General features: G+C 37.2%; 3 protein-coding genes across 6 annotated transcripts; all 3 read left to right on the top strand.

The window, feature by feature from the left end:
* The first annotated feature begins 1,661 nt into the window (after positions 1–1,661).
* On the top strand, positions 1,662–5,573 carry LOC113767760. Of its 2 annotated transcripts, none has more exons than XM_027311942.1 (5): positions 1,662–1,920; positions 2,723–3,592; positions 3,733–3,888; positions 4,911–5,171; positions 5,257–5,573. In XM_027311942.1, exons 2-5 carry the CDS (start codon positions 2,750–2,752, stop codon positions 5,389–5,391), a joined length of 1,395 nt encoding a protein of 464 aa, XP_027167743.1. In that variant the 5' UTR covers positions 1,662–1,920; positions 2,723–2,749; the 3' UTR covers positions 5,392–5,573. The 2 variants fall into 2 exon arrangements, with proteins under 2 accessions (XP_027167743.1, XP_027167744.1); XM_027311943.1 differs by having other exon boundaries at positions 4,911–5,177; positions 5,257–5,348.
* Positions 5,574–7,830: 2,257 nt separating this feature from the next.
* Positions 7,831–10,512, top strand: LOC113768845. Its single transcript, XM_027313351.1, has 4 exons — positions 7,831–8,682; positions 9,225–9,380; positions 9,666–9,929; positions 10,224–10,512. The coding sequence occupies exons 1-4, from the start codon at positions 7,837–7,839 to the stop codon at positions 10,356–10,358; spliced, it is 1,401 nt and encodes a 466-aa protein (XP_027169152.1). The 5' UTR covers positions 7,831–7,836; the 3' UTR covers positions 10,359–10,512.
* Positions 10,513–12,786: 2,274 nt separating this feature from the next.
* Positions 12,787–19,705, top strand: LOC113768569 (calcium-binding mitochondrial carrier protein SCaMC-3-like). Of its 3 annotated transcripts, none has more exons than XM_027312980.1 (4): positions 12,792–13,599; positions 17,882–18,661; positions 18,890–18,980; positions 19,093–19,705. In XM_027312980.1, exons 1-4 carry the CDS (start codon positions 13,155–13,157, stop codon positions 19,283–19,285), a joined length of 1,509 nt encoding a protein of 502 aa, XP_027168781.1. In that variant the 5' UTR covers positions 12,792–13,154; the 3' UTR covers positions 19,286–19,705. The 3 variants fall into 3 exon arrangements, with proteins under 3 accessions (XP_027168782.1, XP_027168781.1, XP_027168783.1); XM_027312982.1 differs by having other exon boundaries at positions 13,516–13,595; XM_027312981.1 differs by lacking the exon at positions 19,093–19,705 and having other exon boundaries at positions 12,787–13,599; positions 18,848–18,920.
* The last annotated feature ends 1,764 nt before the right edge of the window (positions 19,706–21,469 follow it).

Below are 21,469 nucleotides of genomic sequence, written 5' to 3'. Positions count from 1 at the left end.
TTGGCTTGATTTATAATAATACAAAATGATGGGCTCTACACGTGTACTTGTCTATTTTTGCTTCATGGTTAAGTATCTTTCCCTTCTGCGTAGATCTTCCGAGATAACGTTCTACCTAGACTAAGATATTTCCGCTTATCAAAATATTAGTTTAAGCTTCCCTCAAGTCTTTTTTTTTTTTTTTTTTGGTGTTTAGATCAATCCTTACGAGGCTCGACTAATCCCACTCCGGCCGGGGAGGAGAGATCTCATCCCCCCGAACACGTTAATCACGGTACTCGAACCCTTGCGAATGGCTGGACAACGGCCTTAAGGAAGCAACCGTGACCAACGAGCTGCCTTGTGAGGGCAGCTTCTCTCAAGTCACTTTGTCAATTTTTTTGAGAATGGCATAATTTCTAGGGAAATGTCACTCCAAAAGCTGCCGACTAAAATTTCAATTCAATGACCACATCCTTTTGTTTTAATATTCTTCTTTCTTTACTAATTAATTAGGTGTAAAATTATATGATAATAAAACAACATAAATTTACAGTAAACTAATAAAATAACTCCAAAATCTAGAAGACTATGGAAAAGAGGCTATTTTTTAACTAAATATTGTCATTAATTATTGACGGAATTTTCTCTGTTTTTTTTCATGGAATTTGGCTTTTTTTTTTTCCTCAAAAACTCAGAAGATGCTGGTGAACAAACATCACATTTTCTTCTCGGTTTGTATGAATTAAAAATTATTTGTCAAAATTTATTTATTTGTATCATCAACATATTTTTTTAATCGCCTATTATAGTATTTTTTTTAAATTGTGTTTGGCTTGCACTTTATTTACAACTTATTTACGCAAACTGACTTGCTTGCATTATCAGCACATTTTTTAACCACTTTTTTATCTCACATATATTACATAAAAAAAAATGCTATAGTAATTTTTTTTTTCAAAACATTATCTTAAATAATCTTCTATTATCTAAACACACTACTGCCGCTCCCAAATAATCTCCTAGTCAAATAATCTATTATCCAAACGCAATCATGAATGACTGGGAAAAAAGCTTGACGCGAAGTTTGGCTCATTGCTACTTAATGCCGCTCCCCTCTTTGTCCCCGAATTCATTAATTTTCACAAGGTCCACACTTTCATCATATTATTGTTACTTGGTCCAAGTTTTGCTTGGTCCGAGTCTTGGAAGCTGATTGATTGTCAGGTTGCAGGCTTGCAGCAGTCTGAATTCTCGCAAGTGCCGGTGGAACACACCTACAGAGAAGCTAATGGAGGAGCAGATAGCTGTGGCAAAGATGGAATGGAAAGCTTTTGTGCTCCTTTTGACTCCCTGAAGCAGGCCCTCCTGGATTAGGAAATATTTTTACTGATTATTTTGCTATTTATGCTACTATTGTCTTATTTTACCAAAAAATAATAATAATAAATTCCATGTCTAGTAAGATACCCCGTCGCTTTCTGTCTCAGCAGAATATCGTAACAGAGAAACTTGTCATTTGTCAAAAATTTTCCAGACAACGACTGTATATCAGATCCAAAACGCAATAAACTTGTGAAAAAGTTTTTTTTTAAAAAAAAAGAAAAAAGAAAAGACCTGCAAAAATACTTCCTACTAGCGGCCGGAAACAAGAATAATCTGCCGTCTCCTAGTCCTATTTTACGATTTGGATTGAAAGATGCAGGGTAATGAGCTAAGCACTGGCCTCAGCAAATCGGACACGTCGGCATCATTGACTGCGCCCATATCCATCCGCCACCCAGTTTTTTTCCGCCAATGTTAAAATAATGATTGCTCTCAAGACTACGTAGCATGCCCTTAAAAACCCGTTCTTTACATTCACATGTTCTCTGCTTCGCCAGTTTCTTGTTTGAGAAAAAATTGAAACTTTCTTCTTTTGCAGATGTGCTGTGAAATTTGGTAAGCTGTTTTTACATTCTTGATTGTTATAGTTTTGATAATTGTTCGACTTACTACTGAATGCTGTTTTGTTTATATGATTCCAAGAAAACATTTGGGTGTCATAAACGTAGACTGTAGGTAATAAATATTCAAGGGAAACAACTAGAGCAAGAACCCATCATCGTTCTTGGTTAAAATTTCTTCTTGCGTTAGTTTTCTGAAAGTAAGTTACCTAAGGAACAGTAGTTCTCTTGTTTCTGTTGCTACTCTCTCTGGTGGAGACTGGAGGATACTCCGATTATGGTCAAAGTTTATCATTTCTATTTCTGTACTGTCTATTGTTATGGAAAGACAAACTTTACAGTTTTGTAGCCCGGAAATTTGAGTATTTTTATGGGTAGTTTTCTGTTGCTAACTTGCTATTCGAATTTGATTTCTGGTTGTAGACTCTTTCTTTTCTCTTTTATTGTCCGTAATTAGCCACCTAAGTTAAAGCCACTGCACTTGTAGGTGTCGGATGCTGCTGTTTCCTTATTGTGATGTTCCTACTTTCCTTTTTTTTTAAATGATCTAAACAATTTGGTCCATGAGGTGAAGAAGAACAAGGAGAATAGGAAGCAAGTTAAGTATGTGATAATCCGCATAGTTAAATTAATGATCCTGCCGCTTTTTTGTTTATCTTGGTGTGTAGCTATGCAGTTTAATGATATGGGTAAGCTATGTTTGTTGAAGGTGATGCAATTGGATGAGATTTTTTGGAACAATTTGGCTATTACTGACATAATTTCGTCATTAAGCTTTCTTCCCTAATGTTATACAGATATATTAAAGAAGTGAGAATAAGAAGATGGCAAAGGGTTCGAAATGCCAGTTCATTTTCCTGGCTACTTTGTTATTGGTGGATACTATTCAAAGTTATTTAATGTCTGGGACAGATGAAAATGGGGTGAAAACTCTTGTCTATTTGTCACCTAAGTTTGAGCTCGGACCAGGATCAGTGATTAATAAGTATTACTATGACATTGATTTCCCAAGAGGCCATATTGCTGTTAAGAGTTTCGATGCTGAAGTGATTGATGAGGCAGGAAACTCCATCCCACTTTATGAAACTTATCTCCATCACTGGGTTGCTGTAAATTATTACCAACGTAGAGGTGTTGAAACGCCCAAATACCATAGCAGCGTTGGTTTTCAGAAGTCAAATTACATTTCAGCTGGGAATAATGGGGTCTGTGCACAAGTACTTTCCCAGTTTTTTGGCCTGGGATCTGAGACACGAAAAACAAGCAACAATGTACCAGATCCTTATGGTATAGAATTTGGTAACCCTGCAGTGATACCTGCTGGTTATGACGAGAAATGGCTTCTCAATGTGCACGCAATTGATACACGGGGTGCAGAAAATAGGTTAGGATGCACCGAGTGCAGGTGTGATCTCTATAATGTTACTGTGGATGAATATGGCCATAACCTGGACCCAAGTTACGTTGGAGGCTTGCGATGTTGTTATGATGAGACCAGATGCAGGTTGAAAGAAGGGTTTCAAGGTGTGAAGCGAAGCCTTTACTTGAAGTACACTGTAACATATGTTGATTGGCATAGCTCCATTGTGCCTGTTAGAGTGTATATATTTGATGTGACAGATAGATGGAAAAGGTCTGATGGAATCAGTTCAAGACATGACTGTCTGGTAATATGTCAAGTCCTTCTATCTGTTATTCTATTTATCTACAAAGAAATTATATATTAAAAAAAAAACTTGTTGATGGATATAGTGAAATTTTTACACGCCATTCAGGATTTAAAATATTCTGTACTACCTTGAAACAGATTGAGTATGATGTCGAGTCTTGCCCAGCTGGTGTTACAAAAGGTGGTTGCGTTCATACTAAAAGTGTAAGCATAATTCTGCCTGCTGGTGGCAACGTCATCTATGGTGTTGCACACCAGCATACAGGAGGAGTTGGTTCAACTCTTCATGGAGAGGTACTTTTGTTGTTTCACGTTTCACTAGCTATGCATCAAAATTGTTGGCAATTGATTCTGCTTTCTGACATAATAGTCATATTTGATAAGTCTGCTCCTTAATTTATTTCCTATCTTTTTTAGAAAAGAAATAAAGGTTTTCTGCACTTAAGTAATTTAAGATATGTGTAATGCTCCTAACAACTCGCCAGCAATTGATGTATCCCTGAATTTGGTATCTATTCATCTTTACATTTCAATTCTATGTAAGGAGGAAGTTCTAGATGTAATTTTAGTAAAGCAAAGAGATGGACAATTATTACTTCAAAAATTTCCAATTGATTTTGTGTTTTGAACCTTTCACGCAACTGTATATCATTTATCGTTCACAGATCTAATGTCAATTAGGGAAAGACCTGCCTTTCCATCTTATGATACTTCAAGCATCTTCTGCCTCTTTTCTGTCTTTTGAGGCTTTAAGCAATAGCCTCATTAGTGTGATGCTCCTTGATACTGACGTGGCATGTCTGTACTCTTAAGTTCATGGCCACAAGTTGTCTGTCTTAAGTATATCTTGTCATTTCCGCTTCTAAATATATTTTCTTTTTAGTACAAAGGCAAGAGAATAAAAGGGAAAGGGCAGAATGAATCTCTTGTTGAACTACCTGACTTTGTGCAAAAGTCATATTGCTAGTAAATATTTCCTCCAAGATTATTGTTTTCCTTCCTTTATACTATAGAAGGCTAATGATGACAAGAAACACGCTGAGTAGTTGCAAGTATGCCTTTTGTGATAGCTTGCTGCCATTGGCTTTTGCCAATAACTGGCATCTAATTATGAAATTGATGCTAAAAATCAAATTAGTTCATCTATTACTTCTGTCTAGTTTCGCGGATCAGTTAGATGTGTTCATATAATTGATTCTTGTTTACTTTTATGCATTATGTTGAAATCTCTGTTTATTGGTTGCTGATTAGGTGGTCTCATAGTGAATTCCCTGCTTTCTTTTTTTTGAGTCTTGATTCTCTGGTGGATTATTCAGGATGGAAGAGTTATATGCTCGTCACTTCCAATTTATGGAGAAGGGAAGGAACCAGGAAATGAGGCTGGTTACATTGTAGGGATGTCTACGTGTTATCCTCAACCTGGTTCTGTGAAGATATCCAATGGGGAAACTCTGACTGTAAAATCTTATTATAGCAGTGAACAAGGGCATACAGGAGTCATGGGACTTTTTTACATATTGGTTGCAGATTCAGACTCGTCCGCAAAACTTAACTCTTCCCAGCATGCTCCAGTTGGAGTATGAGTCTATTCTGTTTTCCTCACGAGCTTTTTAATTAACCAATTTGGAGTGAAACTTGCTCTCATCGTTCTGATTTGTGCAGATACATAAGAGAGTGTTGACGCCCGATTTTATCGTGGGTATGGCGCTGCTAGGAATTGCAGTTCTTGCTGCTGTTATTGTTGCTTATCAGAGAAGAAACCAAAGAGGGGATAACTACGAACCAATAACGATGTGAGCTTGTCTATCTTAATTTTGATGTCTGTTGTATCACCATCTTTAGATGGTTTTAAGTTCTCTCGTCTCCTCCATGTCCTCTTTGTCAACAGTGTAAACCACTTCGTATACATGTACTTTCTGTGGCAATAATATGGCAAGAATTTGTTTGGTTGTAACTGGCAGCCATATGTGTGTGTAAAAGCATGGATCTTCTTTCAGTTGTTTTATTGATCAATGAGCTCTTTAACAATACGAGGAAACAGTTCACCATGGCATCAGCAGCTGAGAATTTGATACTCGCTTTTCACGTAGCATTTTCAGATACTGCACAAGGTGCAATCCTCATAGAACGGAGAGAATTTTATGCAAAGGCTATCGCTAGTGATGGCTCAAAGGAAGAGCTCTGACAGAAACCGGACTTGTCATAGCATTTACATCCAGTGTGTGTGTGTGTGTGTTTAGTGGACATTGTAGTTCAGGAAACGCAAACCATTTTGTCCGAGGTAACAAATCATCTGTAGTAAAGGTTGGATAAATGCTGGATTCTTTACAAATTTGCCAGTCTTCAGCTGCAACCTTCCAGTTCCAGGATGATTTACAATCGTTTTACAACTGCAACCCCATTCCTACATTTAGCTGCACAAAAAGTCGCCAGAGTTTAATACGAATCAAACACACACGTTCTCAATTCCCTACATACAGGAGTCTGTAGACTCTGTACCCATCAGAAAGCGATCCTGTGCTAGTTTGAAAGCCGCAGTCTTTGAAATATTAGAACGCACAACCAAGCTTCTCTACTTCAAAAAATTCATGGCTTTGACTTTCAACTGATAAACTACTGGGCATTGTCAAAATATGGAAGTAGTGCGGAATGGAGAATGACCCCTCCCCCAAAACTAAGAAAGACTCGCTGAAGAAAGACAAAATGGATTTCACTGTCCCTGATGACAATTGAAAACGAACCACCTTTTTAAAACTGTTTTCTCCTCTTTTGAGTTTTGACCATTTCATTTTTTTATGTCTAACAAACTTCCCCACAATGGTTTCAGCAGTGGTTGTGGCCTGTGGGTATATTCAAAACACTCCATTGGAGGCTCTAGCCTCTAGGTGACATATTAATTTGACTTCTTTTTTTTTTTGTCAAACGATCAATTTGACATTTTCCAATGTTCACACAATGGGTATTTGAATAATCTTAAAAGGCTAGTACAAACTTTTGAGAACGATCATTGACCTCATTTGGGCTCTTTATGTTCATCATTTCCAGCTAGAGCTGCTTCCCTGGTTCTTGCTTCTGTAAGTATACCCATTTTGAGAATTCAAATATGGCTCTAAATTAGTTTGGGTTAAAGCTGCTTCCCTGCTTCTCTGGTTCTTGCTTCTGTACTACATACTTCAAACTTGATTATAAATGTAGCACACACCAGATGGACATATGCAGTCAAGAGTTTTAATGCTATCCATTTTCAGTTAATCCTGTTTATTTCCCACAATTTTTCTCTTCTACGTGCTTTAATTCTTTATGTGCTTGTTTCATATGTCTCGGATTTTCAAGAACTACTATGTGCTTGTTTCTTATGTCTCGGATTTTCAAGATAACAGTCCAAAGCTTGAACCATTTGCGTGTCATATTTATCACTGGAATCTAGAACATAAATATTGTAATTTGAACTTCTATGTGCTTGTCAATAGCAAAGTAGTTCTCTATCTCTCTCTGTCTCTGTAGATATGTATCGTGGACGGAATTTGAAGTTCAGTCAGTTTTCTTTCAACCTGGAGTTTGCTAACTGTTAAGAAATAGTAATAAGCTTTGAAGCTGATATCACTACTTGGATTCCTCTGCATTCTTACACGGCAAGTTCAACTTTAGCTTTTCTTTATTTCCAGATAAACAGAATTTCATCATTCTTGTGCGTATCTCAGTCGCTAAATGTCAAAATGTTCCAGATCTTTTGGTTTTTTAGTGCTATAAATGCATGTCTGATACTGTTCCATCCATTAGCTGGTTGATAATAATTGCTTGATCCAGTTGATCCTGTTACTATTCCATTTATTAAGCTGGAAAACTGAATATTATTGTTGTGATGCATTCAAGCTCAACAATTTCTTCTGAATTCTGATAGACATGACAATGAGGAAAAATTCGCAGAGTGTGAAGTACTTGTTCTTCGTCTGCTTTCAGAACTCGCTACTGGTATGGGTAGTACCATATCAGCCATGAAGTAGCCTCAAATTCTGACATGCAAATTTTTTAATCAAATGAGTATCAAGTATATGACTGACTAACAAATTTGAGACTTCAATTGATTTATCTGGTTTTATACCTCATTTCATTTTATGCAGAGAAGACTCAGAAAATGAACTGCAATTTCTGGGTAAAAAAGAAAGGAAAATGAACTTTAATGTCATGTACTAACAGCAAAAATAATTGTTTTACCTGATATGATGACAGAAAGGGACGGAAATGTGTTCAGATTGCTCTTTGCTATTCTCCTTGGTATTACTGCTACTGATGGCAATAGTTCGTTCTACCCAAGTTCATCTAAGCAATGCTAACGGCATCAAAACTGCTGTATTTTTGTCACCTAAGTTTGACCTGGAACCAGGATCAGTAGCTGAAAAGTTATTTCACAATATTGACTTTCCAAGAGGTCATATTGCTATAAAGAGTTTCGTTGCTGAAGTGGTTGATGAGGCAGGGAATCCTGTACCTCTCTATGAAACTTATCTGCACCACTGGATTGCTATGAGATACTACCGACCGAAAGCAGTTGAAAATTCAAACAGTTCAAGCAACCAGAGGTCTGAAAAATCAGATTATGTTGTCATTAAGAACAATGGGATATGTGATGACCATCTTCCCCAGTACTTTGGCCTTGGATCTGAGACGAGAAAAACAGCAACAGCTGTGCCTGATCCTTATGGAATAGAAGTTGGTAATCCAGCAGAAATTCCTGCAGGCTATGAAGAAGGATGGATACTCAATTTGCATGCAATTGATACAAGGGGTGCAGAAGATAAATTGGGATGCACAGAGTGCAGGTGTGATCTGTATAATGTTACTCAAGATGAGGATGGCAATGCTTTGGAGCCAGAATATATTGGGGGAATGAGATGCTGTTATGAGGAAACAAAGTGCAGACTTATAGAAGGGTACAGGAGTCCAAGGAGAAGCTTCTTCATGAAATACACTGTCAAGTATGTCGACTGGGACAACTCCATCTTGCCTGCTAAAATATATATACTTGACGTAACTGCTAGATGGCAAAGATCGAACAATTCTAAAGAATCAAATGGTCACAACTGCCAGGTGATTGACCACTTTCGTATGAGCCGTGCATCTTAAGGAATAACTACTGCTCTGCCTCCAAAATATGCAGAGGCGGCAGTTTTATCATGTTCCCTGTGTATAACAGGATGAGTGAGAGAACCTACATGATGTCTCCTTAGGTTTGAAAAGAACTTGTGTAGACCAAACTAAAATTGACACAAGTAGGAACAGGTCATTAATGGAATTCAAGCTACATTTTGATTGTGATGGAGTCCATCTTAAAGATCATGCACCTATATACAGGTCCTACGAACTTGTCTGAAATCATGAATATTGTGATTAGAAAGATTTACTACTCCTGATGACTCTAGTACTAAAGTCTGTTTTCAAAAGCAATTGGCTATTGCAGATGTTATATATCTTATTCAAGAACCTGTTAACTTTATGATTAATGGTTAAAGTTCTACTTTAACATTATCATTATCAAAGTAGACGGTGTTGCTTCAACCATTTTGCTTTCTTTTAGTGCATTTCCTCTTCAAGTTTTTCAGGAAACTAAAAGGTTTTATCCATCTTGACAGATCGAGTATCTAATCGAGTCCTGTTCCACAAACACAGCTCATGATGATTGCATCCACACAAAGAGCGTATCCATAGTTTTGCCATCTGGGGGTGAGGTCATCTATGGTGTTGCACACCAACATACAGGAGGTCTTGGTTCAACTCTTTATGGGGAGGTAATTTAATTCAAACTTTTCCTTGTCATGCTTACGTGATAGATACATGACAAATTTTTTTCCTTCTCTTCTAGTTCTATCTTCTATCCTTTATGAGATGCACCTAGGACTATCACGTTGGAGTATTCCAGGTTACATTGAGAGGGGAGCTCTCTTGCATTAGTTGAACATTATTATCCTGTATTAGCTTGCAATGCTAATTACAATCACTTAATAACTTTCCTCGACATAGTAATGTTGTTTTTCTGAATTTGAATTTCTGTTCTTTCCCGTCAATTTTGTTAGGATGGACGCGTTATATGCTCCTCCATTCCAATATATGGGCAGGGAATGGAACCTGGAAATGAGTCTGGCTATATAGTTGGAATGTCAACATGTTATCCTCAACCTGGCTCCATTAAAATCTCCAGTGGGGAGTCTCTAACTCTTGTATCCAACTATAGCAATGCTCAAAGGCATACAGGCGTCATGGGACTCTTTTACATCTTAGTTGCTGATCCTGATCAACACTCACCAAACGCTACCTCTGCTCCTCATGCTTCAGTTCATGTAAGATCCTGCTCCACTTTTGTGATCTATCCCATTATTCCCTCTAGGATTACTTGAACACACGATCAATCTTAACGTGGCTTAAACAAATCTTCTTGAGGCAGTGAATGTCTCCGCAGGGGGGGGGGGAGAGAAGGACTGCCAATTAGTGAAAGATGTTAAATAGAGTGTTATGAGAGTATTGATATGCTGTCATGTGATGTGGTTAAGAGTTGTGATTAGAGAAGGTACTAATTTCCTAAACTTAATCAGCTTCTCCTGAGATTAACTATGCAGTTACTTGAGATTATGCAGGAGCACAAGAAAACGAGGCTACCCCATTATGTTTGGGTGGTAATTCTTCTGTTTCAAGCAGCACTGGTTCTTGCTCTTGTTATCACTTATCAAAGGAAGTGTAGAAAAGCTGGATACGAGTCCATAGCGACCTGAGCTTGGCTCATCAATCTCCTCTCCTGGGATTTGGGAACTTCTGAAGAATCACTTGTTAAAGAAAGGCTGTAGTGGTAATTTTCTTTTGACATCTCCTATTCCTCACGTAGAAGTTAAAACTTCAGAGAGTACTTCTCCATTCACCAAAAGTACAGAGGCTAAGGCCTGGTTTTTATTATATATAATAATGCAGGATACTGTTTTCTTGTTCCTGCATGATATGCAAAATGTGATTTTGACTTGGGCCATGAATTAAGTTCTCTCTTGTTTGATTTGGATTCCAGCAGAAATGCTGCGATGGTCTCATTCCAGCTGTGACCAGATGAGAAGCGAATTTGCTTCCCACTCACCCCGGACTCCGAAAAGCACCCATTTTGGTCCATCTGGAAATGGAATAGAATAAGAAGAAAGAATTACAAGTTTTAGACCCTAGAAAAAAGGTGAATATTAGTGGGAAAAGCACACCTATGCGTGTGCAAATTAAGAAAGAATTAAGCCCTTTTTTTTTAATTAAAACTAGTTGAAGTTATTAGAAGTTATAATTTCTTTTAGCAAACAAAACAAAAACAGTTATTAGTAGAAGTTACTAAATAACTATCTTTAGTAGTTTTTCTAGGGATAATATTTGAAAAATTAGAAAAAGATGACCCAAAATTTTAACGCCAAACCCCCTCTTCATGCTTAGGCCTGTAAACTTAGGGTGTGTTTGATAAAACTGGAATTTGAAATCTAAAATCCGAATCCATTAAGTTAAATTGTTAAATATTAAACCAAATACATTTGAATGTATATCATATTCAGTGATAAGTGAATAACTTATCATTTATTTTTAGGAACAAATTTTGCCTAGAAAATTCAGTACTATTTAATTAATTTAGATGTTCAATTTTTTGTTATTAAACGTATCTGAATATATTAAGATCTAAATTCATTAAATTTAAGTATTGAAGTGAGTGATCAAACAAAGCGAATTAGGCTTGTGGCTTGGAACAAGTTCCGTGTCGTTTGATTTGGACTTAAAACAGTTATGCTGCAATGGCTCCAATTTCCAAATTAAGACCGGATCAGGCGCGAATTCCAGTCTCATTTGGTGGTAATTCTGCTTTCTGGCTCCAACTGGAAAATGAGAAAAAGAACTAGAATAGGGGAATAGTTACTACTATTGCGTTTTATCATCCTCTCTGGTTTTCTTTATCAAATTTTCTCTTCGCCCACAGAAAAGCAAGGGAATAAACCGCTTTAATCATCTCAATACTTGGTAAAGTAGAAAGAGAAGAATGCCCATATAAATGTAAAATATGTACCACCAATTTTTTAATACATCAGCTTTAATCCAGTCAAATAAAATACTTGCGGTCAAACGTCAAAACGAGAGGTTCTCGAGCCCAAAATTTTTCAGAAATGGTCTCCAACTCTCTGGCCCACCATGATATGACCTTTCCAATCTCCATCCAGTGCGTCCATTCTCAATTTGCCAGCATCCCAACCTTCCAGGCTTCCTTCCTTCCACACACATTGGAAAAAATCCCTGGACTCCACTTTTCTTTCCTCGTTCAACTCCCCTCAAATGCACAATACATATTTGACACGTGTACATTAAAGATTGCAGCCTGCCATCTCCATCCCCACCCGCCACACAACCATATCATCGTCAACCCCCCATCAATAATAGTTAGTAATTGCATTTTTTGGGTGACCCTCGGACACATTAACATATAAGCTAGTTTGAAGCTGTACACATTGGCAATACTAAAACTTGATGGAAAGGGCGTATATATTTCATTCACTCATGTAACACGAGATTCACAATAGGAGGCCGAGGTTCATAGCCACAACAAGAAAAAATGACCTTGTCTTAATTCAAGTTAACTCAATTGATAACAACGAATTATTTTTTTTAAAAAAAAATTCTGTAATTGAAATTCGTTGTCGATATGAAAATTTTGTCGGTAAAGATTTGTAAGAACGTCGATCAATGATTTCGAAAGCATGCCCTATAAATGTCATCTGTAAAAATGCATGTAAACGATTAGTGATTTCGAGAGTATGTCCTCACCTACGGTGTGATGGTGATCGAAATCAAATTCATCTAAATTTTTTATTACTAAAAGGGAATTTTTTTTTTAATTTTATTTTAAAGAATGACCTTACCTTCTTAGCCTCCTCAATTTGCAACCTCCAATTTGACCATTTTCCCCGAAATCCCAATATTCCTTTCCAAGCCTCCATCTTCCAATTTCTGTTCGGTTACAATTTACTGTCCCCGCTTCCCTCCTTTCTGTCTGAAACTACAGGCCCAGCCAGCCATTACTGCTTCTTTGCCAAAAAGAAAAAGAGAAAAAAATTATCCGTCCCAATTTCCACCTTCCATCCCGGAAGAATAAAGCGACAACCATTTCCAAGCATCCCTCGTAATAAACACGCTTGTGCAATTTTGCACTTTTACTCTTTCAAACTTGGCACTCTTCTTAGTATTATTCCTTTTTTTTCTATTGACCCGAAACCACAAGTAAAGATCCTGTTTAGCAAACCGGGTCAACCCTTCGGATCTTCCTAGAAGGAGATCCTCACCAGATATTCTCTTCTTTCACCTCTTCTCACTCCACTTTCTTCAACCCAATTCGTTAGTTATTAAACTATAAATATTCTTCACTCTCGCATTTGGTATCCCAATTCATTTCTCGTCTGTAAATTCAATAAATTCATCATATTTACGGGTTGGATGTCTAGATCTACAAAAACGTTGAACATCTTGAGACTCGTGGTGAAATTGATAAACCCAGAATTCTTTTGCACATGTCTGGGGCTGGAGAGGCTGTGGGGCATGTAAATTTCCCTGCAATGGCAACAAATGACCGGTCCGGATGCTGCAATCCTGTGAAGAAACCCGGCCCGGTTTCAATGGACCATGTCTTAGCAGCTCTCAGGGAGACTAAGGAGGAAAGGGATTCAAGAATTAAGAGCTTATTTAATTTTTTCGATTCAGCTAATGTGGGGTACTTGGACTATACCCAAATTGAGAAGGGCCTTTCAGCTCTGCAAATTCCAGCAGAGTATAAGTTTGCAAAGGAGCTGCTAAATGTTTGTGATGCTAATAGAGATGGAAGAGTGGATTATCTGGAGTTTAGGAAGTATATGGATGATAAGGAGCTGGAGTTGTATAGGATTTTTCAGGCTATTGATGTGGAGCATAATGGCTGCATTTTGCCCGAGGAACTCTGGGATGCTCTTGTCAAGGCTGGTACTTTACTTGTACTTTATTTTCTTTGACACTGCATTGTCTGATTCAAGTTTCGACTTTTATGTGGTCTATAGTTGTGGTTTCTCTAGTCTATGTGTTTCGTGTGCATATGCTTATAATTTGTATATCTGGATGTTGGAAAGAGATCATCATTCAAGAGATTCTAGAACACAGGTTCACAGTGACTACTAATGTGGTTGCTTTTGGTAGATGGTAGTGGGATACTTAATTTGAGAGTTTGCTCGATTTATTATGGTTGTTATTAATAGTGTCATGTATTAAATTCTGATTGCTATATACCTGGATTCAAAGCTGAGCTACGTTGTTTTATTTCTGTTTAAAATGGCATGTTAGTTTGAACAGAAATAAGCCGTTTGGCTCCTCATGTGGTAGGAATTGGCTGATCTCTTATAGTCTTAAGAAGCCCTGATTGGGTTAGCTGGATACCGACGAATATATCATTGTATCGCTCTTGTTATATCCATCACTTTGTGATCAATCAGTCGCAGAACCTGCACTGCTGGAATAGATTAGTTTAATCTTAGACAAATGACCTATATCGCAAATTTTTTTTTTTTGTGTTGCAGGTTGGGTGGGAGGGGAATATTTCTGCCTTAGCTGTCAATGTATTTGTACATTTGTGAAGTAGGAATTGTTCTAAGTGCAAGTTAGGATTACAAATTAGTTGTTTCTGTTTTTTTTGGGGGGGGGGGGGGGGGGGGGGAGCAGCTTTTATTTTAATTAATTAATTATTTATTTTTTTGTAGTGATAAAGGTATCAGCCAGACTGCTTTCTTAAATGGTTGCAAGTAGTGCAATTATTGTATTATTGCTGGCGGTAATGTTACTATTGCTGTGATCTTGAATGTGGGGATTATATGAGAGAATCGCTATATGGCATTTCACTAAGCCAAGAGGATAAAAGTGCAAATCTCACTTGTACAGAAGTTAATAATCCTGTTTAGTTTGTCTTTGAGTTTGATATCAAGTGGTTACTTGCTATTGGTGTTGCTGTCTATCAACTGTAGTCACTGCATTATTCTGATAAAGATAGGGCTGCTGAAAGATTTCAACCTTAAGATACAACATAGATTGGATGCCCTTTTTGGTTTTTAAGTTCAAATTAAAAATAATAGGAATAGCTTTTATTGTAATTATTACATGACTAGTATCAGTATATCGTAATTTTTGTTTGGTTTTGTATTACTGTCTTGGCAAAAATAGAAACACCTATTATTACAGCTGTAGGTTGAACAATTAAAAAGGAAAAAAAAAGACACCCTCCTTCATAAGATGCAGGTAATTGTAAATCAAATTAAGTTGCTGTCATTATTTCGTAAGTACTGTAATTGTGACGTGTCAAAAGATAATGTAACAAGGATTGAGGCATTACATATATGTTTGTGTGTGGTGACATGGGAGAAAATAAAGTGTTGATGTCCCAGTAGGCTACTGCCAAATAGTAAGATTAAGAAAATGGGTGAAGAATTTGCATAGAACTCATATAATGCGAGTCCTGTCAAGGTTAAGAGTTCAGAATAAGTAAGCTGGATTGATTTATATGATAGTGTGCCCATATTTAGTGAAGCTATTAATTTTTGTGGTGAAGATTTGAGACATGATCTATGGTGTATCTGAGTCCTAAAGACACTCTTGAGAGATAGTAGGTTTGATGTTTGGAGAATTCAGAACATTTTGCAAATGTGTAAAGGGACTAGTGTGTATCTTTTTACTGCTAGTGTTCAAACCTTTTGGCTTCTCAGATGGAAAGGCTAGACTTGTGCCTATTTGTAATAACTCTGAAACAGTGGAATTGGTTTTTATTTCTGTTCAATATCCTTCTTGAGTCCTCATATCCTACGGTGCATTGATAGTTTAGATAGTTTTCCTAAAAACATTAACTTTGGCTTTAATTGTCTGTTTCCATTGGTCTTACTATGTCAATGATAATGGTGACTAAAGGAAGAGTTGCTGATTTATCATTCTTATCTGAGGGTTGGCACATGGATGTCACCGTTTTTATATCTGTGCTTTTGGAAACAACATTTCTAGGTCCGCAAAATGACAAGAATAAGTTTACTCGTGTATTATATTTGATGAATAAGTTACCTGAAATTTAGAACAATTTTCATAGCTGCTATGAGCCTTTAGAAGAAAAGATAAAGGTCCACTTCAATCTCACTGAAAAGTTTACAATCCCCTGTTTACATAATTTGCCATATGATATGAACAAATATTTAACATTCTTATTGGTATTGGATGTACTTTTTGTATCCGTGCATGAGATTCTCCCATATATGCTGGTCTTTAGGTACTATTATGGATCTTTTAAATGCTGTGATAGAACCTAAAAGTGTTCCTTTCAACTTTAGTATTTTTTCCCCATGTTGACAAATTAAATGGTGAACTTTGAGCCCTGTTTTGGATTTGCTAAGTGATAGAGTATTCACCAAAGTATGGATCAAAGTAGATTGGTAAATGACTTTCCTGAGTTGAAGAAATGCTCTTTCTTCATCATGGCCAACTGATTCAGGTAAATTGTCGGGAGATCTTAATGTAAATCTTTGATGAGATACTGATTAAAGGACAAAAAGAAAAACTTTTCCTAGTGCTGAAAAGCCATTTAGTTGTCTGGCTATCTAGAGTAATGGTTTTGTCTACAGGCTTTGGTATCTGAGCACATATAGAGGGTTGTTTGGAAGATCATTATAAAGACAAGTTCTCTAAAATATCTTCATATAAAATTTCAGGTCCTATGGCTCAACGGTTAGTTCAAAATTAGTGCATATGTGAAAATAACTCTCCCACAACCAATATAATACATAAAACTTCTTCATTCGCATTCCCTGAAATTCATAGAGGGTCTGTTTGGAATGTGGGATTTGGGTGGATAGGATTTTAAACCCTTTACCCAAATCTCTAGCTTTTCTGTGTGAAGTAGGAGCAATTTAGGTTGGACATTCACCAAGAATTTAAGACTATAATTAAGTGAATCCAAATTCACCCAAAATAGAGGTTATCGAAATCCATACTTTAACACCTCTTCCTTTCTCTTCTAAACTATTCATTTTTGAGCTTATATGGAGCAAAAGTCATGCCTCCAACTGCTGTTGACCATGACACCACTTATACGGAGCTAAACTTGGCCTGTCAACTGCTGTTGACTGCACCAGCGGCATTCTCTTGCTGGTAGTGAGAGCGCTGGAAAAAGAGCATCTCTGTTAAGTGGGGTTTGAGCCATTCAGTGTGAGTTTGAGTAACGAGAAAATATCTGGTGAGATTGCCATGACGGAAGGATCTATTGGTGGTAAACAGAAGCAGCAGGAAGGTAGGCTTAGGTTTCAATGTTCTGTGATAAGAAGGAAGAAGAAATAGAAACTTTTAGCTCATTGCTTTTGTTAATTGTAATTTTCTTCACCCTGGGATAATTGCTAACCATGTGTTTTTAGCTAATGTGAAAATCTTTCCTTGGATCCAACTCTTTCTGTTCAATTCCATCCCGTCATGTCTTCCATAGGATCCAGATCCATCTTTTCAAATGGATCCAAAGAAAAGACCTTGGCAGAAACATGAGGTTGCTAAGGACCTGAGTGTCATGGGTCTGGGTAATGGGAAAAACCCTTCAATGTTGGAATGAGACTTCATACTCTTATATTCCTTGACCTCTGAATGGGGTGATCTAAATATACTGCGCCTTTTTAATTATTGATGTGCAAATAGAATCCTTTTTTTCCCTATCATAAAAGGGGAAGAAGCTGATTTTGCATGGCATCAAATCTGAAGCTCTTTGATCACCTTGGTGTTGCAGCTTGTAAGTATCGGTCCGTCAAATACTGGCTTTTTTGTTATAAATTACAATTCTTCCTCTGAGCATCCCTTTGGGATTTTCAGAATATTCTTTTATGTGATCTTTTGAAATTTCTTGCATATTGATCCGAAATTAGTAGGTTGTGTAAGATTGAGGATAAATATGATTGCTTTTCTGAGTTTGGACAACGTATGCCAGAATTTGAGGATAAGTCGCAAGTTCAATCTCCAAGTATGACTAGAGGAAGCTCTTTCTCACTTTATGAAAGCACCTCACGTTTTTTTTCATCTTCTTCTTGGGAATATTGTTGGTTGTTATCATTGAATGATTCTATGTTTCAAGTCCTTATGAACCAAGTATTTAGGCCTTCTGAATCTGATTTTTCTGCTAGATTTTCCATCTTTTCCCAGAGCCATTTACTTTAATATCATTATATGTCTTCATCTTATAAGTCATGGCAGTTTCTTTCTTCAGGGATAGAAATGGATGATGATGAACTTGCTCGCTTTGTGGAGCATGTTGATAAGGATAACAATGGTATCATAACTTTTGAAGAGTGGAGAGATTTTCTACTGCTCTATCCACATGAGGCAACTATTGAAAACATCTATCACTATTGGGAAAGGGTATATCTAGTTGATATTGGTGAACAGGCTGTTATTCCAGAAGGCATCAGCAAGCATGTTCATGCTACAAAATATTTAATTGCAGGGGGAGTTGCTGGAGCTGCTTCACGTACTGCAACTGCACCTCTTGATCGTCTTAAGGTGGTTTTGCAGGTTCAGACCTCTCGTGCATCTGTTGTCCCTGCAGTTAAGAGCATATGGAAGGAGGGCGGCTTATTTGGGTTTTTCAGAGGCAATGGGATAAATGTTTTCAAGGTTGCTCCAGAAAGTGCCATCAAATTTTACACTTATGAAATGCTGAAGAATGTCATTGGAGGTAACAAGGAGCACCAGGATATTGGGACATCAGGGCGCCTGGTTGCTGGTGGTTTGGCTGGTGCTGTTGCACAAACTGCTATTTATCCAATGGATCTTGTGAAGACCCGATTACAAACTTATGCTTGTGAAAGTGGGAAAGTTCCAAATTTGGGAAAGTTGTCAAAAGATATATTGGTTCAGGAGGGACCTCGGGCTTTTTATAGAGGACTGGTACCATCTCTTCTAGGGATTATTCCTTATGCGGGCATCGACTTGGCTGCCTATGAGACACTTAAAGAAATGTCAAAGACCTATATTCTTCATGACAGTGGTATGGAATTTATGCTTTCGTTTTTTAATGTCTCAAGACTTCTTTGATCGTTTCCTTTTGCTGTGTTATGGGGATATTGTCTTTTCTACATCATCAAACAGATGTCTTTGGTGAGAATTGCTTGTGGTTTAAATTTAAATGGTTATTGGAAAGCTAGTAGGATGTGTAATTTATTTAGTTTTACAGGCCTTTGAAATCTTGTTTCCTGGAAATTCGAATTTTATGCAGAGCCTGGTCCTTTTGTGCAACTTGGTTGCGGTACAATTTCAGGGGCCCTGGGAGCAACATGCGTTTATCCTTTGCAGGTTGTCAGAACAAGGTAAAACTTCATTACAATATGCTCTTGCTGCAGCTTAATTTGTCTGTCTGGACATTCTAGATTCAGCTCGTGATTTGTCTTAAATGCTAATGCTTATTTTCTCACTTTGTAGAATGCAAGCTCAGCGATACAACTCTGATGCTGCTTACAAAGGAATGTCTGATGTGTTTAGGAGAACGATTAAACATGAAGGTTTCAGGGGATTCTATAAAGGACTATTCCCAAATCTTCTGAAAGTTGTTCCTGCAGCCAGCATTACGTACTTGGTTTATGAAACCATGAAGAAGAGTCTAGATCTCGGGTAGCTGACGCTTTACCTGCTGCTCGTAATTGCGCATTTAGAGATGATGATGAAGAATAAGATTTTTAATCCCATTTGAAGGTATCATTGGTGGTGATATACACTAGGTATTGATTCTCCTGGGGATAGAGTTTGCTGAAGAGCTATCCCTTGGGATTGACTGGCTAACTTATTATTACGCCCGGAATTAAGGATGGTATTTAAATACAACGTCTGTTTATTTGAGTTCTAGGATGTCCTTGTATACTCTAGTTAGATCATCACGAGCAAGATGAATAGATGAGGTTGAGACCTTGCCATTTTTGTCATACCAAATAAGTAATGTGGATGAGTGGAAGTTCCAAAATTTCTCTTTTAAGGATGGATACTCATGAGGTTTGATTTTGGTTTGCCTGTTGAAAATCAACACACATTTTTATAACCAGTAGTTACCCATGCATGCTTTAATGGGCAACTAAGAGCTTAGCATGGATAGCTGATGCGATTCTTTCATTACTGTCTGCAAATTGAGGATGTCAGGGCTATTATAGGATGTTGCAGGGAGTCTGTAATGTGATAACGGATTGGTGAATGTTGTAAGGGGTGAAAGATGCTCATCAGGTTTTTTTTTTGTTGCAGTGATGTGCATCGTTTTGGTTAACAGGAAAATTAAAAAGGAAAAAAAAAAAGGTTGTAATTATTGTTCTTTGATAGATAGCTTTGGTTTCAATTAATGATATTTTTATTCGAAGACTTTGAGTGGCTCGTCGGTCGTTTTCATGAAAGGTTGTCAGCCCTTCCCAGCTTGAAGAGCCGAGCAACGCATAATAAGTACGCCAACTTTTACTATAATGTTTGAAATGATTTTATATCGGCAGTTATAATGCTCACGATTGGTTATCTTAACAATATATACGTACAAGTAGTTAAAGTAAAAGTACTCTTCATCATAAATAAAGCGACAATAAATACTTATTTTTTCTTCTTCCTTTACGTACGCTCTCTCCAGATAACTACCATGCTTATCTTGTAATTTTTTATAAGCACGACAACTTCATGGGAACTTTCTCACTCTCATGTAATTTTTTCACGAGCTTCTTTTTTACTTTATAACTTCAAAGTCAATCCTTTTATTCTCTCTCTGTTGCGAAAGATTAAGATAAACCAACATGTAATTACTAATTAGTACCCTCGTTCGTACGTTAATCAAGCATTACCATTTGTCCCAAATCATCAACCAATGATGAATGATTGATGATCCGGGCACTTTTTATATATATATATAAACCAGAAAAAGTTATATACAGATGCTGAAACCTTTTGAGTTAATGTATGCAGAAAACGTATCATTTGTGTTACTACCGTGCATGAAGTCACTGCCGTTAACTACTCCGGTTTCCCGAACACGATAACAATGGGACTCGAACCCTGATGAGACTGGATAACGGCTCCTAAGGAGATTTGCCGTGACCAACCGAGCTGCCCATGAGGGGCCAGAAAAAGTTATATACAGATGCTGAAACCTTTTGAGTTACTGTATGCAGAAAACGTATCATTTGTGTTACTACTGTGCATGAAGTCACTGCTGTTAACTACCCCCGTTTTATTGATGTTTTCAGGATACATGTTTGTATCGATACAGCGTTGGAGACATTTTACACAGGAAGAAGACCTCTCAAGGTTAAGGGGCAAGATTTTTCATTTTTCTGCAGAATTTATTTTCCTTTTTGAAACCAACTGGAGAGTATTGCAGATCAAATCGGCTGGTGGTATATCAACTTGAAGGTTGGACCTGATGGATATCTATCTACATTTGAAAACTGCAATCGGATCAAGAACGATAATTCTTCTGCTCACCTTCTAAATTCAACAATAAATTATCCTTTGCATCATCAACATCAAGCAGGGATTTAGTTAATTTGGCAAGTGAAATGGATCGACGATCTATCTTGTTTGTTAGTTTCACCGAATCATAATGATAAGTTACGTACGGACGTACGGATAACAAATCAATCTCTCAATCATAAGCCATTATAGTATTACACTACTGATCTGATTAAAACTAGCATACAAATCAATCACCTCATCTGGGGTGGTCGGTCTTACCGGAAGTGAAAAACTAGTACAGCTGCTATATACACGAAAGAAATTCACTTCATTGGAGAATTCATTGGTTAAAGGACCATTATGCATGTACAGCTCTGGTCAA

Source organism: Coffea eugenioides, chromosome 4, assembly GCF_003713205.1.
Source record: "Coffea eugenioides isolate CCC68of chromosome 4, Ceug_1.0, whole genome shotgun sequence".
Classification (NCBI taxonomy): domain Eukaryota; kingdom Viridiplantae; phylum Streptophyta; class Magnoliopsida; order Gentianales; family Rubiaceae; genus Coffea; species Coffea eugenioides.
The sequence above is the reverse complement of the archived record's forward strand: the minus strand, read 5'-3'. Positions and strand labels throughout refer to the sequence as shown.

Coding starts and splice junctions, on each gene's coding strand:
- LOC113768845 (XM_027313351.1), top strand. CDS start 7,837: ATGTGTTCAGATTGCTCTTTGCTATTCTCCTTGGTATTACTGCTACTG. Junction 8,683..9,224: donor CAAATGGTCACAACTGCCAG/GTGATTGACCAC, acceptor CCATCTTGACAG/ATCGAGTATCTAATCGAGTC. Junction 9,930..10,223: donor CTCCTCATGCTTCAGTTCAT/GTAAGATCCTGC, acceptor GAGATTATGCAG/GAGCACAAGAAAACGAGGCT.
- LOC113767760 (XM_027311942.1), top strand. CDS start 2,750: ATGGCAAAGGGTTCGAAATGCCAGTTCATTTTCCTGGCTACTTTGTTA. Junction 3,593..3,732: donor GTTCAAGACATGACTGTCTG/GTAATATGTCAA, acceptor ACCTTGAAACAG/ATTGAGTATGATGTCGAGTC. Junction 3,889..4,910: donor GTTCAACTCTTCATGGAGAG/GTACTTTTGTTG, acceptor TGGATTATTCAG/GATGGAAGAGTTATATGCTC.
- LOC113768569 (XM_027312980.1), top strand. CDS start 13,155: ATGTCTGGGGCTGGAGAGGCTGTGGGGCATGTAAATTTCCCTGCAATG. Junction 13,600..17,881: donor GGATGCTCTTGTCAAGGCTG/GTACTTTACTTG, acceptor TTCTTTCTTCAG/GGATAGAAATGGATGATGAT. Junction 18,662..18,889: donor CTATATTCTTCATGACAGTG/GTATGGAATTTA, acceptor AATTTTATGCAG/AGCCTGGTCCTTTTGTGCAA.